The sequence below is a fragment of the Perissodus microlepis genome, chromosome 9 (genome assembly GCF_051167445.1).
Source record: "Perissodus microlepis isolate ML-2025 ecotype Zambia chromosome 9, ASM5116744v1, whole genome shotgun sequence".
Taxonomy (NCBI): Eukaryota; Metazoa; Chordata; class Actinopteri; order Cichliformes; family Cichlidae; genus Perissodus; species Perissodus microlepis.
Window position 1 is genome coordinate 31,216,386 of NC_140469.1, and position 15,635 is coordinate 31,232,020.

Here is a 15,635-nt window from a genome sequence, read left to right on the forward strand (position 1 = left end):
AAACCAGCAGCTGAACAACAGCAGCACGTTTAAGCTTGAAAATCTGTTGTTAGAATTTATTTAATATTACTTTCTACACCAGGATCTTTTTCTAAGCAGCTGACAGCTGGTAACTGTGCAGGGGCGGATCTAGCAAAGTTTAGCCAGGGGGGCCGATAGGGCATGAACAGGGAAAAGGGGGCACAAAGACATACTTTTCTTTCTTATTCTCATTTAAAATATCTAGCGTTTAATAAATAATTATCTGAATCTAACACCCAAAGTTTTAATCTGATTTAAAATGTATAGAAGTCCGTTACTGTATATAGTAACTATTAAGTCTAATATACCCTAGTAAGCTATAGTACTTTTTCCTTTGGGAACCATCTGTGCAGTCTGCAGTTCTGTTGAAGAAAGATGTTGAATCTATTTAATTATTCTTGAAAAATAATTATTTTCTGTGCATTTTTTTTCACCCTGCATCAAATTAAAGTTGATTACATCGATTAAGCATCATGAGGTGGAGCGTGAGGTATGGTTCCCTATTTTTTTTTTTTTTTTTGCTGGGAGGTTGCTTACTCTTTAAAATACATGAATAGGGAGGATGGAGTAGGTTAAGTTTATTAGATTGATCAGTATTGCTGAACTATGAAATATATAGGGTGCAGTGTATTTTTTGCATACAGGTATAACAGAATAGCTTTAGTGGGGTTATATTTTAAACTTGAGTTTGAACTTATACAAAATGCAGCAAGATAATAAAAAAAACTGTTTTTGTCATTTTTTTATGGATTAAAAAACACACTGTATCGGATTCATATCGGTATCAGCCGATATCCAAATTTATGATATCGGTATCGGACATAAAAAAGTGGTATCGTGCCATCTCTAACAAAAACCAACTATTCACATTTCAACTTTTAACTATTTAAATTTTCAGCTTTTTCCTTTTACAAATTTAAAGTGAAACAACACAAAACACTACAAACCACAACACAATTAAATATAAATTAAAATATGAAAACAAAAAGAAGATGCATATTCTCTGTCATATGGACCTGCATGAATAAACTTTCTGAATCCTTTATTATCTGCAACTGAAAATAGTTGTGGATGATTACTATACCTTTCTAATGTGACGTTGTTGTCCCTGGCTCTCTTTCTCTCTCTCTCCCTCCTGCTCTGTTCCTGTGCTACTGAGTGTAAGTACCGCCCCTCCCCCCTCTTCCCAGCGTAAAGCACAAGGTTATGGTTTGCAGTGTTTTGTGTTGTTTAAATTTGTAAAAGGAAAAAGCTGAAAATTTAAATAGTTAAAGTTGAAATGTGAATAGTTGATTTTTGTATTATATGATTTATCTATTACATTTTATGTGGAGTGAATAAATAAAAGTATATTTACGGTGGCCCCTACAGACAAAGCACATACAAACTTCAAATCACATAAAAACACGTAAAAAGTAATAATAGTAGTAATTCCTTTTGTGCATAATTTTATATTATTGTTAATAATAAATTAATTAAAGCAACAAAACAACCCGAAGAGTCGGTTTTTAGTGAGCCGAACCGAAAGAGCCGGTTCTCTAAAAAGAGCCGGAAATCCCATCACTAATATTTTAGATAGCAAGGAGCAGACGGCCGAGTTTATTAAACTCCACCGACACCGCGGTGACGCAAATCTGCAGTCGAGTCACGTGATCGCACAGTAACAAATCACAGCAGATCAGGAAGAAGGGGCGGAGCCATTTGTGTTTGCAAAAGAGGAGTCGAGCAGAGAGAGCTGCTTTTTCATGAAACTGGAGTAAAATAGTGGACTAAGAGGAGAGAAACAAACTAAAGTATCGATCATATACCACTACCAACGTTTGTCGATAACTGCATCGATCCGCCCACCCTTGTCTCCTGGATCGTAGCTGAGATCAGCGTGAACCACGTGGGTCTCTGCTCCCTGATCTGTTTCCTGTGTTTGGAAAGAGTTCCGGCTTCATCACGGAGTTTCTCTCGGTTTGTGGGCTCATCTAAAGGTAAGCACCGAGCTAACTTTACTGTGAGTTCAGTTCATGTTGAGTTTAGCTCCTGAATGAGGTCTTCTGCTGCTCTCCTCGGTGTCTGTTCACAGTTTATTGTGAACACGTTGAGAGAAGAGTGAGAGAGTGTTTGGAGAAAAACACCAACTAATCATTAGCTCAGCTTGCTGGGAGAAGTTGAGCGTTTGCTGGCAGAAAGTCTTTTCATTGTCCCTGCAGCTGTTTTTCTGCATGCACCAAACCTCTACAGCCTCATTTCTATTTGGAGTGATAACAGGAAGTGAATGAGAGCGATCTGCTGCAGTATCTTCATACATCTATGGAGAGAGAACCCATGGAGGATGGAGAGACTGTGAAGTAATGATCACGTCATTATTGGTAGAATCCACAGCAGGAGCTGTTCAGCTGTGAATTGTTGGTGCAGTGGGGTCTTTAGGTTTGTGGTTGGTTCACCATCTGATTGTTTTCCAGACAGAAGCAGAGTCATTAGCTGAAAACAGATTTTGGAGTTTAGCCTCACTAAAGCTGAACTTTGCAACTGTCTCTGTCCCCACTCTGAAACACGTCCTGCCATGAAGTTATGATGAAGCACCAAACTGCAGTTACTCAGTCAGCGGAGGTTCAGTAGTGCAGTTTCTCACCACTGTTGTTAACTGGAGGCTGACACACTGACTGAAGACATTTAGTCTGAGTAGATTTGAACTTTCCTTCTTCATTATTTCCATCTTGCTTTGACTGCAGCTGTAACAACACTGATTCCAGCAGGATTTGTAAAAAGCATTTTGACAGACACACAAAGCTGGACAGCTTTTGTTCTGAGTCTAAGATCTTAGAAAGAAAGTGACTGGACGTCTGTAAGCTTTTTTAAACGTTTCACCTCTCATCCAAAAGTGGCTTTTTCAGTTCTGAAACTAAATGGTGGAGAGTCCCAGGCATTTAAACCCTTGTGGGGGTTGTACCTTGAAAGGGTCATCGACCGACTGTTGACCATTGATCTTATCACAAGAGCCAATGTGTGGAAAAATGTGTGTGTCAGCAGGTCCTGAGTGAAACCATTGTGAGACCCTGTTTCACTCTATCCCAGGCACGTGCAGAGGGGGGGGGGTAGAGGGGCTTGAGCACCCGCCCCTTTCCTGATGGGTGCCCAAAGTGCCCTTTTGTTGAGGCAACTTTAAAAAAAAAAAAAAAAAAACATTTTTAAATTTTTTTATGTGTGTGTGCGTGCGGAGTCCTGTCTGTGCCCCTCAACAATAATATTTAACTATTAATCACAGTTTTGCTAAATAAAAGGATCTGGCTTGCATCAGTCACATGATCACATTTAACCAATGATCGCCCTTGACGGCAGAACGCGCTGGTTACGAGGCGGGAACGAGCTCACAAAGAGCACGTGCATTTTTTGCGGTCCGGAGCTGTAGGAGAAACACAAGTTAACTCAGAGACACAGACTGATGCGACACAACCAGTAAGTAAGTGTACAGCGTAAACTGTAGTGTGTAGCACACAGGAGTATTGGCTTATTACGTTCACGTTGGTAAGTTGTCTTGTTGCAACTGACGAACTGAAACAAATGAGCGTGCTGTGTTTGCAACAGCGTGACAAACATTACCTGTCCTTTTATTAACGGCACAAGTAGTGCTGGTCACAGCTGCTGGCTACCTGTGTAAGGCTGTCATGGGTCTGTAGCTCTGTCACCGTTTTAGGGAACATATTTAGTTTTAAAGTATTTAGAACATATTTAGTTTTAAAGTAAGTTTCCGGGCTTTTCCTGCCTTTCTGGAGGGATTATATTTCACTAAAAAACGATCTAATATGCATGTCCACATAATTATGCATTATTATAATTATAATATATTAAAAAACACACGCTGTATTTTAAAGAACATACATTAAGAAGCAGATTATATTAGATTTATATTTTAAATAAGACAAAAGTTGGATTTTACAGCAGTAAAATTATTGTATCTGTTTAAAAATGTAATAAGCTTTCTCCCTGCACAGAGTGGATAGTGAAACAAATGGAATCATCATAATGACATGATTTCATATTTATTACTTCCCCCTCCTCATTGCTTTATTATTGTAGCTCTAGTAATAAATAATAATGTAAGGATTCTGGATCAGCACTGTGATGCCCATAGTATATACAGTATTCTGAAGAAGGTCTAAAGTGTCACTCTGTGTGCGTGCATGTGTGTGTTTTATGTATATGGATTTTTTTTAAATTATTACTCATGATATAACATTGTCCAGACATGCCTGGTAAGGACATGAGGAGGAAAGAGTAGAGCTGTGTGAGGCTACTAAAGGCAGTGCAATAACATTTTTCTGTCATCATTTTATTATAGATTAAGTGCTGGAGTTGTTAGGTGTGGATAATTAGATTATAGTTTATTGCAATAGCAAGTTGTGCCTTGTTCTCACATAGACAGCAAGTGGAGAGTGATTGCATTTTGTTATTATCTCATGACACTTGTCTAATCAGCTACCATCTCTCCTATGGACTTTTTAATGTCTACAGTCTCAGATCAACACAGCCCCGCCCTCCAGCACCATCCACAGCAACCCCTCAACAGCAACATTGTACCCATCAGGTAAAACATCGGCTACGTTTGCTTTGCCTTGTTGCCCATATTAGATTCTTGATAAATATATGTTGTTGTTATTCAGCCTGGTTCAATGTGCCCCTTTTTAACTGTGAGCACCCGCCCCTTTAAACCTCTCTGCACGGCCCTGCTCTATCATGTAGCTCGATGCTGTCCCTGTTAAAGAGCCAAGAGCCTTTCTTTCCACTTCCTCCATGTAAAGTTTGGCTACAATGGGACACACTGGGGAGCTCCCAGCACATCCATGTTTGTGTCTGTAGAAACCCTCGTTGTATTTAAAATATGTGGTGGTAAGGCAGAGGTCTAACAGTGTGCAGACCTGATCAGGGTGAAGCTGGTTCTGGTTTTAAAGAGCTGTCTTGATGTAGTTGTTTCCTGACAGTCTCCACTGCCTCGGTTGGAGGTATACAAGTGAAAAGTGAGACCACATCAAAGGACACTCTGGTTTCATCTGGATCAAGTGGAAGTTTGTGGACCTTGTTGGTGAACAATGTTCCCTCTAAGATGCGCACGTGTGCAATTGCGCACTGCTGGCACGGTCTCTGCGCACAGAAAATCTGTGTTGCGCACAAAAAAAAATCTAACCTGAATTGAAATTAAAATTAATACTTTAACAATTCTGTTTTGCAGTGTTAGTCAGTGACTGGCTGCTCCTGTATGGAGTTAGAACGATGCCACCTTATCCCATAGTCCAGCCAATGATGCGATTCACATTCGTATATACGCAGCTAATCAACGTGGTTGAGACAGACGGAACAATTAACGGAAAAAGTGTGGACTTTATACCAGTTTTTAAATTGTGTTGATCGGCCACGTAAAACCAGAATTATGATAAAAATATCTGCAATGTTTGGTTTCCTTGCTGAATACTGTCGTTATTTATATTTACTGCGGGAAGAAACAGTAAAAACGGCGTTTTATAAGAAAAAAGGCTCGAAAGCCTGTGAGCAAAAACAAACCCCCCTCTCTCTTTCCTATTCGTCCAAAAAAGGACCATGTCGACCAATCAAAAAATTATATGGCAACGTGGCATCTAGTTGTTAAGAAACGGGGGGAAGTTTTAGGAGTGACGGTGGTGTTTGGAGATGTGAGAGATTTGCAATGTTTAGCACAAATCTTGTGTAGTTAGTGTGTAGTTAGTGTGTAGTGTAGTCAGTAGTTTTGTTGTGTGTGTCAGAACAATGAGGCGACTGCTGAATGTTACAGGTGTTACAGCAGTGATACATCTGCTGCTGTCAGGCCTGCAGGTATCAGGCTGTTGTTCTCCTTCATCTCATAGTGGACAGAAATTATTTTTTGGAGTGGCACAAATAATTTGTGTGGCATCAGATTTGATGCAGAACAGCTGATTGTTCTGTAAATAGTTTGAAATGTTTATTTAAAAAAAAAATGCCTTGGCTGCATTTAAAAAAAAATAAAAAAAATAGCTGCAAAAAACTTTGTTGTTTGCCAAACTGAGTAACTTTTTTGAAGAAGTAACTATATAATTAATTGCCCAGCATTGATCATTATTTACTGTATTTTGCAGACAGAGTTACAGACTCTCTCCCAGACCACAGACTCATAATACAGTCAGAGCTTCTTTTTTTAAAAAAAAAAAAAAAAAAAGAAAGTTGTGTTTTCAAAATTGGAGTTCAAGTTATTTTTACTTCCAATAGTGTTAACATGCTACACAGGTCAATGACTACATTTTTGTTTTACATTTTCATTGTAAGTGGGCTAAAGCAGTTAATTAAAAGTAGTCTAACATAAATGCTGTAATTTGATTATTTTAAGAAACATGTAACTTGGATGGATTGGATGCTGGCGTGACCACAGTGCACACGTCTGCTGTCGCTCACAGTGGTCCAAGGGACGCTCAGGGAGTTTGTGTGTTCGCTCAGACACATGAAACATTAGAGGGAACATTGTTGGTGAAGTCAGCAGAGTTTTTGATGTGATGGGGTGTGTTCCCCACAAGGGGAGCTAGGATGGTGATGAGGTGCTTGGAAATGTTGTAGGTGGCTGAGTTTATGCTGCTACCAATGAATCTATCTATGTGTCTATGGAAGTCCATATATACAGGGTGTAGCATCCACCGGGTAAAGGTGGTGGTATGCAGGGAGCTCAGTGGCTTTTCCCCTTTCAAGCTCTTGTAGGCAGCTGATGACTTTCTTTTTGTAGTTGCTTCTGGGGTTTCACCTTGAAGCTTCATAGGTATTGTTGTCACTGAGTGTAGTAATGTTTATTTGCTCTGCTTCTTCTTGTCAGGGATAAAATACATATCTATACTTTTTGTGTCCCAGCTGAGTAACAGGAGGAGAAGAGTCTGGTGGAGCAGCAGAGGAACAGTTTCAGCCATTTGGACTCAGCTCAGCCACTACAGAGGAAACAATGACTTCAACACAAAAGGTGAGAAAAGTATCACAGTTACATCTATGGCTGCGATATGATGAAATACATATTAGATGAACGATATAAAAACATCTATCGTTTCATATTATACACTATTGTTTGTTTCGTGGTGTCGCAAAATGCGCTGTTTATAGCAGTATTTGTTTTTTCTCTTCTCCCACCTATGGAAGAATCACATGAAAGGGTACAGAGAAAGTTTAGAGGCAAAAAGAGCCATCGAAATAAACCTTAAACTTTAAGTCGACTTGTGTGAAATTCAAAGAATTTACAGAAAATGCACATTTGTGATATATATCGTTATTGTTATGAGAAATGTGTCATATTGGGATATGAGATTTTGGTTATATTGCACAGCCCTAGTTACACTGTTATTGTTATATTAAAAAAAATTAACAGAGTGTAAGATGGACACACACAATATGTGTGCTCACAATTCAGCCCTCAGTTACCCGGCTTTCATTCAAAATCTGTTTGTCGTGAGCACCTACACATTAAACAACTTACAGATTATAAATGGCTTCAAGCTCACACTGAGGCCTGTGGGGCACTATCACCCACTGAGGCACATTTATATGTTTTTATATATGAATATTTCATACTTTAATGATGCCTATTTATTTAAGGGAGATGAGCAATACATTATAATTGTACATAATAATATCACAGATGACAGATTAAATAAATCGATTTTAGGTAGATGCTTGTGTGTTCTTAAAGTCTTATATGTTGAATTGAACTGAATGTGTCATCTGTTCAAAGCCTCCCAGTCAGTGCTGTTCTCCATGCCTGTCTGACTGTACATGATGTTATTAGCACAAACACTTTAGAGGTGATCAATTAGGACTTCAACAATAATACAGACAGCAACGTGGTTAAACATCTTACAGTAGGTGTTATTGGGAATTACCTTTTTCAGTATTTTTGTGTGTTGCATTTTTCTGTTTTAACAAAAGGGAAATAAAGGGGTTTAAATCAACCTACGATGGTTTATTTTAATTTTCACATGGTCTTACTCAGATGATACAAAGTGAAACATGCATTCTTTTTTTACTTGCTGGAAAAGCTTGAAAATGGACCTTGAAAGTGCATAAAAAGTGCTTGAATTTGACCCTGAAAATGGCGTATCAACTCTGAATTGTATCAGCACCCATCGAAACAGCAATATCATCAGTTAAACTCACATTTTTTCGTAAAGTAAGAGATTTTCCCCGGTGATCAGTATTTCTTCAATATAGTGGTCCCTCGCTATAATGCGGTTCACCTTCGCAGATTTTTTTTTTTTTTTTTTTATTTGTGCAATTTTCCTTTTTTTTTTTTTTTTTTTTTTTTTGCAGCCCATTATGTTCCTGATTGGCTGAAGACCATTGTCAATCAATCTTGTGCTGTGTCTCCTGTACAGTACAGAATGCATTCAGCTTGTTAAATTTACATAAATCGTTGATCGCTAGTAGTGTGACTATTAAGTGCTGTATGTTGTGTTTTCTCCCCAACAAACACAACAGTGTCGACGAAACATTTTGCACCACCAAAGGCAGCCGCGGGTGCCTTTGGTGCCTGTGCTGCTCCCCCAGCACACCATGGCATAGAAAAGTACTCCAGTAACCAGCGACTAGTAAAACATCCTCAGAGCTAGAGCAGGGCAATATGACCAAAAATATTTATCACGATATACATTTGAAAATGAGCGATTACGATATAATTGACGACATAATTGACACTAGACAAAATATTTTACAACTCCACAACTTTATTAGTGCAAAAAAAAAACCCTCAATGTATTTTCACTTAAACAAGCAGCTGTTTTTTATGTGCATTAAAATTATATAAAAATGTAACAGTGCAAATGTAAATTCCTCGCTGACAGTTTAACCAAAAGGCATTTCCAGTGGAAACTGGCCGACATATCCTCAGCATAACCATGTATAACATCCACAAAACTTAAAAAGAGGTTAAACACACACAATATGGTAATATTATGTTGAAGCACAGCACGTATCACTCCGCGAGGCTCCGCCTACGATAGCCGTAATGCTCCGACAATCCATCAAGCGGTGCGGCTTCGTAGCTTAGCAAAGTCGTACTGAAACATTTGACAGATTTTCGAGCGCCGTGCACATAAAATCGTTTCCAGGTCAGTAAACACAACCAGAGTTCATACATAAGGCACACGGGATTATAAGGGGCTCTGTCGACTTTCAGAAAAATCAAAGGATTGATTTTAAGTGTGCCGTATTTTCCAAACAACACGGTAATAACGACGGCCCGCTAGCATGCGCTACCAAAAATAGTGCTTTGTTGTGTATCTGACAGACGAAAGCTAAACTAGTTCCACACCAGTGAAGTTGCAGCATTTTTACAAACCAGTTCTGCTTCATCGTTTCATTCAACGATCCGCTTTCACTCTTCTCATTCTGCGTTGCCGCCATGTGCGTATGCAAACAAACGCACTGCGCATGCGCGTTTTACCCATATTCTATCACGATATTTCATTTTCCTATCGTTGCCCAAAATTACACCGGTATTACCGTGAACGGTATGATATAGCCCAGCCCTACTCAGAGCTTCCTGCAGATGTTAAAGGGAACCCCGGCTATTAAGACATGTTTGCGCTAAAATATGTATTGTGCTTTCAATAACATATATGTCTTATTAAAATACGCCAAATGTTTTCCTTTTAAGCACATTTTATATAAAACCGATTTACCAGTAGGCCGCCATTGTTATTTACTTCTCAATGCACTCTGGGTAGGGACGTCATACAGTTGCACCGCATCCAGTTTGCAGCGCACTGGAAATGGCTTCTGTTCAACCTTTCCAGTTCACACCAGAGCAAACCGAGTGAGATAATGAAAATAGTCAACCAGCACTTAGTTTAGATGAAGATGAAAACAATCTGTCACACGAGGACGAGAGAGTGAGGGAAAACTACTGGTTTCTATGCGCCTACTGCTTGCCAATGGCAACGGCGACTGAGAAGGTTTGTTGTAAAGCACCAAAACTTTGAAGCCGTATGTCTTAATCCAGATGTTCTCTGGGAAGCCCTTGTTAGCCTCCATGACCAGTATCCAGTCTTTAAGTGATAATGTGATGAATCCTGCTTCCCGCCCAAAGTATTCTGCATTTAATAAGGCTGCTGTGTTTTTTAACATGTTTAAATGCTTTGCATCTTGTTATATTTAATCTCAACAAGCCCTTAAAAACAGTCAGTGATCACTGTCGCCTTCTCACGGTTTTTATTACCACTGTTCATTTTAAAGTTTTTAAACATTTACGATGTAGCTACAGCCCAGCGCACGCAGCAGTATATTAATGCCTAACCTCGTGTAGTGGATGCATTATCTCAGTTGTTCTCCTTCCTGACGTTTGGTCCGTTTACAGCATCCTGCCATGCGATTGCATTTACTCCTAACCATTGGGAACCCTCACATTAACTTCTGTCGAGTGGAAAAAAGTCCACCGCTTATTAGTGTTCGTCCTCAAGCTTTACTGCTTATGTTATGCTAACATAGCTTGTTGCACTAGTGATCACATAGCAAATCATTATAAACCAGCTAGCCCAACTTCAGTAACCCAACAAACGTCACTGCTGTTTACTGTCCTGTCTTCATTTATGTTTGAAGTGGTAGCAGAGCTGTACGTTTTAATTTGTTTAATAAATCTCTGTCAGAACATGGTATGTTGTATTTAGATAGAAGCTAGCGAGCTAGCTCTTTGCTAACTTCTAACTCGGTTAAATGTCTCAGCTGACTGCAGGTTTACAACATTGGGAAAACCACAGAACAGAATCAACTTTTGGAGATTTACTTTCATGGATGATTGAGCATGCATCAAGACATTACAGTTTTTTAACTCTCAGTAATACTGCAGTGATCATTTGTTCCACGACTGCATTTTACTCACTGCTTCTGTTTGTATCTCTGTCACTGCAGGAACAACATGGGTTCAGAGGTCAGCGCTCCCAGGAGGCCGACAAACCGCAGAGAACAAAGGGAGAGAAAAGATACAGCTGTGATGTGTGTGGGAAGGAGTTTGCTCACAGTAGCAACTTAGGACATCATCAAGTTGTCCACTCTGGAGTTAAGGCGTACAGCTGTGATGAGTGTGGAAAGTCTTTTACCCAGGCTGGAAGCTTAAAAACACACAAACTCATCCACAGTGGAGTTAAACCGTACAGCTGTGATCAGTGTGGTAAAGCTTTTGCTCGCAGTAGTAACTTACAACGTCATCAAGTTACCCACTCTGGAGTTAAGGCGTACAGCTGTGATCAGTGTGGAAAGTCTTTCACCCTGGCTGCAAGCTTAAAAACACACAAAGTCATCCACAGTGGAGTTAAACCGTACAGCTGTGATCAGTGTGGTAAAGCTTTTGCTGACAGTAGAAGCTTACAGAGTCATAAAGTTACCCACTCTGGAATTAAGGCATACAGCTGTGATCAGTGCGGTAAAGCTTTTGCTCACAGCAGCGGCTTAAGGGGTCATAAAGTTACCCACTCTGGAATTAAGGCGTACAGCTGTGATCAGTGCGGTAAAGCTTTTGTTCACAGCAGCGGCTTAAGGGGTCATAAAGTTACCCACTCTGAAATTAATGCGTACAGCTGCGACATTTGTGGAAAAACCTTTCGTCGGCTACTCAGCCGAAATATTCACCAACGCATTCACACCAAAAATGATTTTTGCTTCTGTGATCAGTGTGGCAAAACCTTTGTGGCATACAAATATTTACAACGCCACATGTTTACCCACACTGAGGAGAGACCTTATAAATGTGACCAGTGTGAGAAGACTTTTAAAACTCAACGTTACCTGAGAGTCCACAAACAGATTCACACCAGAAAGAAACTCTACAAGTGCACTTACTGTGAGGTATGTATTTTTCTTTTTGCACTTGCACTTTTGTTGAAGTATTTTGTAAATTAAGTTTCATTTCAAACTTAAACGAGACAGGAAAGTCAATCTAAGAATATTTGGAAAATCTGAAATAGATCTCCCAAAACTATCCTGATGTTGGAAAAAAGTAAAGTTTTAAAAGTTTCTCCCCTTTCTATCCATCTAACATTCACACTCCGATGGATGCATTGGAGAGCAGCTTGGGGGTTAGTATCGTGTGACCAACATTGGTCACACAAAATGTATTCCGCTACAGATTACAAAATACATGCACGAATAACGTAACATGACTTAAATGAGCTGTGGGCCACTGCTGGCACTGTCATCTCATTGAAGGGCCACTTTAGTGGTCAAGTAGTACAAAAAAATGCAAGAAAACACCCACAAATATTATCAAAAATGTAGTGTTTTTTTTCTTGTTTAGTTTTTTTATTCAAATATTGTATACCAAGACAAAATTGCAAGCATGAACCCAATTTCTTTCCCCTCACTGTAATATTTTATTCATTCATATATATATATATATATATATATATATATATATATACACACACACACACACACACACACACACATATATTAGGGGTGCAACGATACACAAAATTCACGGTTCGATATTTTTTCGATACAAAAAAAGTTCATGCTTTTTTAATTTGTCATTTATTAAAATTATAAATATATATTTTAACTCAAAAGTACAGTTTTTAAATTTAATGTTGCTGAAACAATAAAATCATAAATATCTGATCGAGGAATCCCTCCTCTTTGGAAAAGAGAGTTTATTACAGAGAAATGTCTCTTTCCAAAATAAAAGCTATACTATACGCTTCTTCTGGGCTATATTCTCAGCAGCATATTAAACATATCAGGTCCCCATAAGGAGAATCCTGTGCTAACGGCTGTCTAAATGACTCGGGTAAAGTTTGTAGCATGCGTGCTTGTTGTTTTGTCTGCTTCCACTTGTCTTTGCACTAGGATGATGTCGGAGTAAATGTGCAGTCATATTCGTTGTGTTCCCACTAGTGCTGTCAGCGTTAATCTGAAATGACGTTAACGCCACAACACGGCAAATCTCCGTTAACGAGCTACCGCGGATCGCCCCGTGCGTGGGGCTGGACAGCGTCAACACGTTAATGAGCAAACTGCGCTAACCACTAGTTCCCACCAATGTAATTGAGCATTGCGTGGCACATCCGACATACTGGTTTACTTTAGTCCATGACGCACTTACCTTCAGGGTCATACGTCACATGAAAACCAAAATAGTTTCAAACGCCAGATCTGAATGAGGGTGGGGGAGGTTCAATTTGCCATGTTGCAAGGAGAGCTTAACTTCTGTCTCGCTAGCTTGCCCTGCGCTCAGTGAATCTGCGTTCGACTACTCCGCCTAGGCTGCACTGTCGAGCGCAGATCCACTGAGCTCTCAACACAGACAGCATCGTCAGAAGGAAAGTTGATAAAGTAAAATTTTGTATTGTTCGATACATATGCGTACCGAACCAAAAGCACTGTATCGATCGGTTCAATATCGATACGAGTATCGTTGCACCCCTAATATACACACACACACACACACACACACACACACACACACACACACACACACAAAAAGCCCCTTTTTCAGGCGACATTCAGGATGTTGAAGGAATTCCCTGACTTCCACTGTCTTTGTGTCTTTGTTTAGAAGCAGAGCGACACAGATGGATCCACTTCTCAACCCTGTCACCGCTGTGGTGGTGGGAAAGAGTTTCGCTGTGACCTTTGTGGAAAAACGTTCATTCATCAGCGAAGCCTAGAACTACATCAACGCAGACACACTGGAGAAAAAATGAACTACTGCAGAGAATGTGGGAGAGGATTCCCCACATCAAGTGAATTAAAAAAACACAAACTTTGCCACAGTGGGGTTAAAAACCACGTCTGTGACCAGTGTGGGTCATCTTTCTTCACTGCAGGTCATCTTACAGCACACAAACAAGACCACACGGGAGAGAAACCATATCAGTGCAGACACTGTGACAAACGCTTCTCACATTCAAGTCGTTGTAATGAACATGAAGATACACACATTGAAGGGAACTTCAGCTGTGACCAGTGTGACAAGAGCTTCAAGAATCTCAGTTCATACTCCAAACACAAACGATCCCACGCTGTAAATAAACTGTTTCACTGTTACCAATGTGCAAAAACATTCACTTCATTATCTGCTCTGCGCAAACATCAGCGTGATCATGCAGAACTGAAATCGCTGGATCATAATGAATCTGACGAGACAGAAAAATCCTCTTCTGGTTTCAGGGTCAGACTTAAACACCTTGAGATCAGGCTCCACAGAGTTCAGGTGGAGTCTCCTGTAGAGAGTGTCAGCTGATGTCATGCTTGGATCTGATGAGGTAGCTCTGCTTTCTGCACCTGCAGTGAATAATCCTGGATGTTAAACTAAGGAAGTTGCAAGTATAGATGTGTACATCAATTGTTTTCTTTTTTCTTTGAGAGATTTTCATTCTGTAAAAGAAACTTTAATGTTGAAAATGTTTGTCCTATAGAAAATAAGAGAGGAGAGTTGTTGATTCTTGTTTAACTCTTATCTGAATAGCACTTACCTGATTGCCTTGCCACCTGTTAGCCTACTTCCTAGGCCTTATTCCTTGAAGAAAAGACTTCTCTGAAGAAGCACTTATACCTGAGTCAAGTCATTGTTTAATCACTCACCTTCACACGTTCTTTATTGTCAGATGTCTGCATATTGCTGATTAAACCTACTAAACATTTTGAACTGTGCCCTGTTAATGAGTCCTCCAGGTGTAACCTTGCAACTGCTAAGACGTCTCTGATGGTACAGGGCCATTGAGGGAAAGATTATCTGCCTTGTAAGTGATGCTGCAAAATATATGACAACCACTGCCAGACATGTATCCATAAGGCATGTTGTGTGCATTGCACATGCACTAACACCTGGCCTAGAGGAACTGCACAGAAAGTGGTGGCCTATTTTAGATCAAGCATGACTGCTGACCTAAAACAGGCACTAGAACAGCATCTTCTTGATGCTACAGCAATCATATGATGAGAGGCAGACAGTTGGAGAAGTTCTGGCATCACTCAGAACAGAAGTCAATCCACTTCTAAGGACCATGAAAAAAACAGCACTGGCTTCACAGTGATCAACCCATTTTAAATGGCAACAGTGGAAATGTCCCAGGAGAAGAAAGTCATGGGGTCAATGTTCATTCCATTCATAAAAATATTGCTTCATACGACTCAGGAAATACTGGGCAATACCGCCAATGTGACAGCAAACCAACTGGGAAAGAACATGTCTGCAACCCTTTGACAAGACCCTACACCCTAGAGAGCTCAGCTGTCACTGTCCACACTGCTTAATCCAAGATTTAAAACCATTAGTTTCCTCAGTGAGGGCAAAGCACAAAATGCAGTGTGACGACTGACTGCTGAATGTGCAGCTCATGAGGCACACACTGGAGAGATCTACTGATCACCCATCGACATCACCTGCACCTCAACGAGTAGCACCAAATGAACAAAATCCATCCTCCACAGGTAATGTCACGAATAGTTTATTATTAATATGAAGGAGAAAATTAGTTCAATTTCAGTTTAATTGTATTTATATAACCCCAAATCACAACAACAGTTACCTCGAGGTCATTTATATGGTAAGGTAAAGACAAAAAACACCAAATAAGTAAAAACATAAAAATTAAAACCTTTCAGTACACATTGGT

At 39.8% G+C, this 15,635-nt stretch overlaps 1 protein-coding gene across 2 annotated transcripts; it reads left to right on the forward strand.

The window, feature by feature from the left end:
* The first annotated feature begins 1,701 nt into the window (after positions 1-1,701).
* LOC146380842 (uncharacterized) lies at positions 1,702-14,665 on the forward strand. Of its 2 annotated transcripts, XM_084939869.1 has the most exons (5): positions 1,702-2,000; positions 4,525-4,597; positions 6,895-7,000; positions 10,933-11,865; positions 13,574-14,665. In XM_084939869.1, the coding sequence occupies exons 3-5, from the start codon at positions 6,983-6,985 to the stop codon at positions 14,258-14,260; spliced, it is 1,638 nt and encodes a 545-aa protein (XP_084795995.1). In that variant the 5' UTR covers positions 1,702-2,000; positions 4,525-4,597; positions 6,895-6,982; the 3' UTR covers positions 14,261-14,665. The 2 variants fall into 2 exon arrangements, with proteins under 2 accessions (XP_084795995.1, XP_084795996.1); XM_084939870.1 differs by lacking the exon at positions 4,525-4,597.
* The last annotated feature ends 970 nt before the right edge of the window (positions 14,666-15,635 follow it).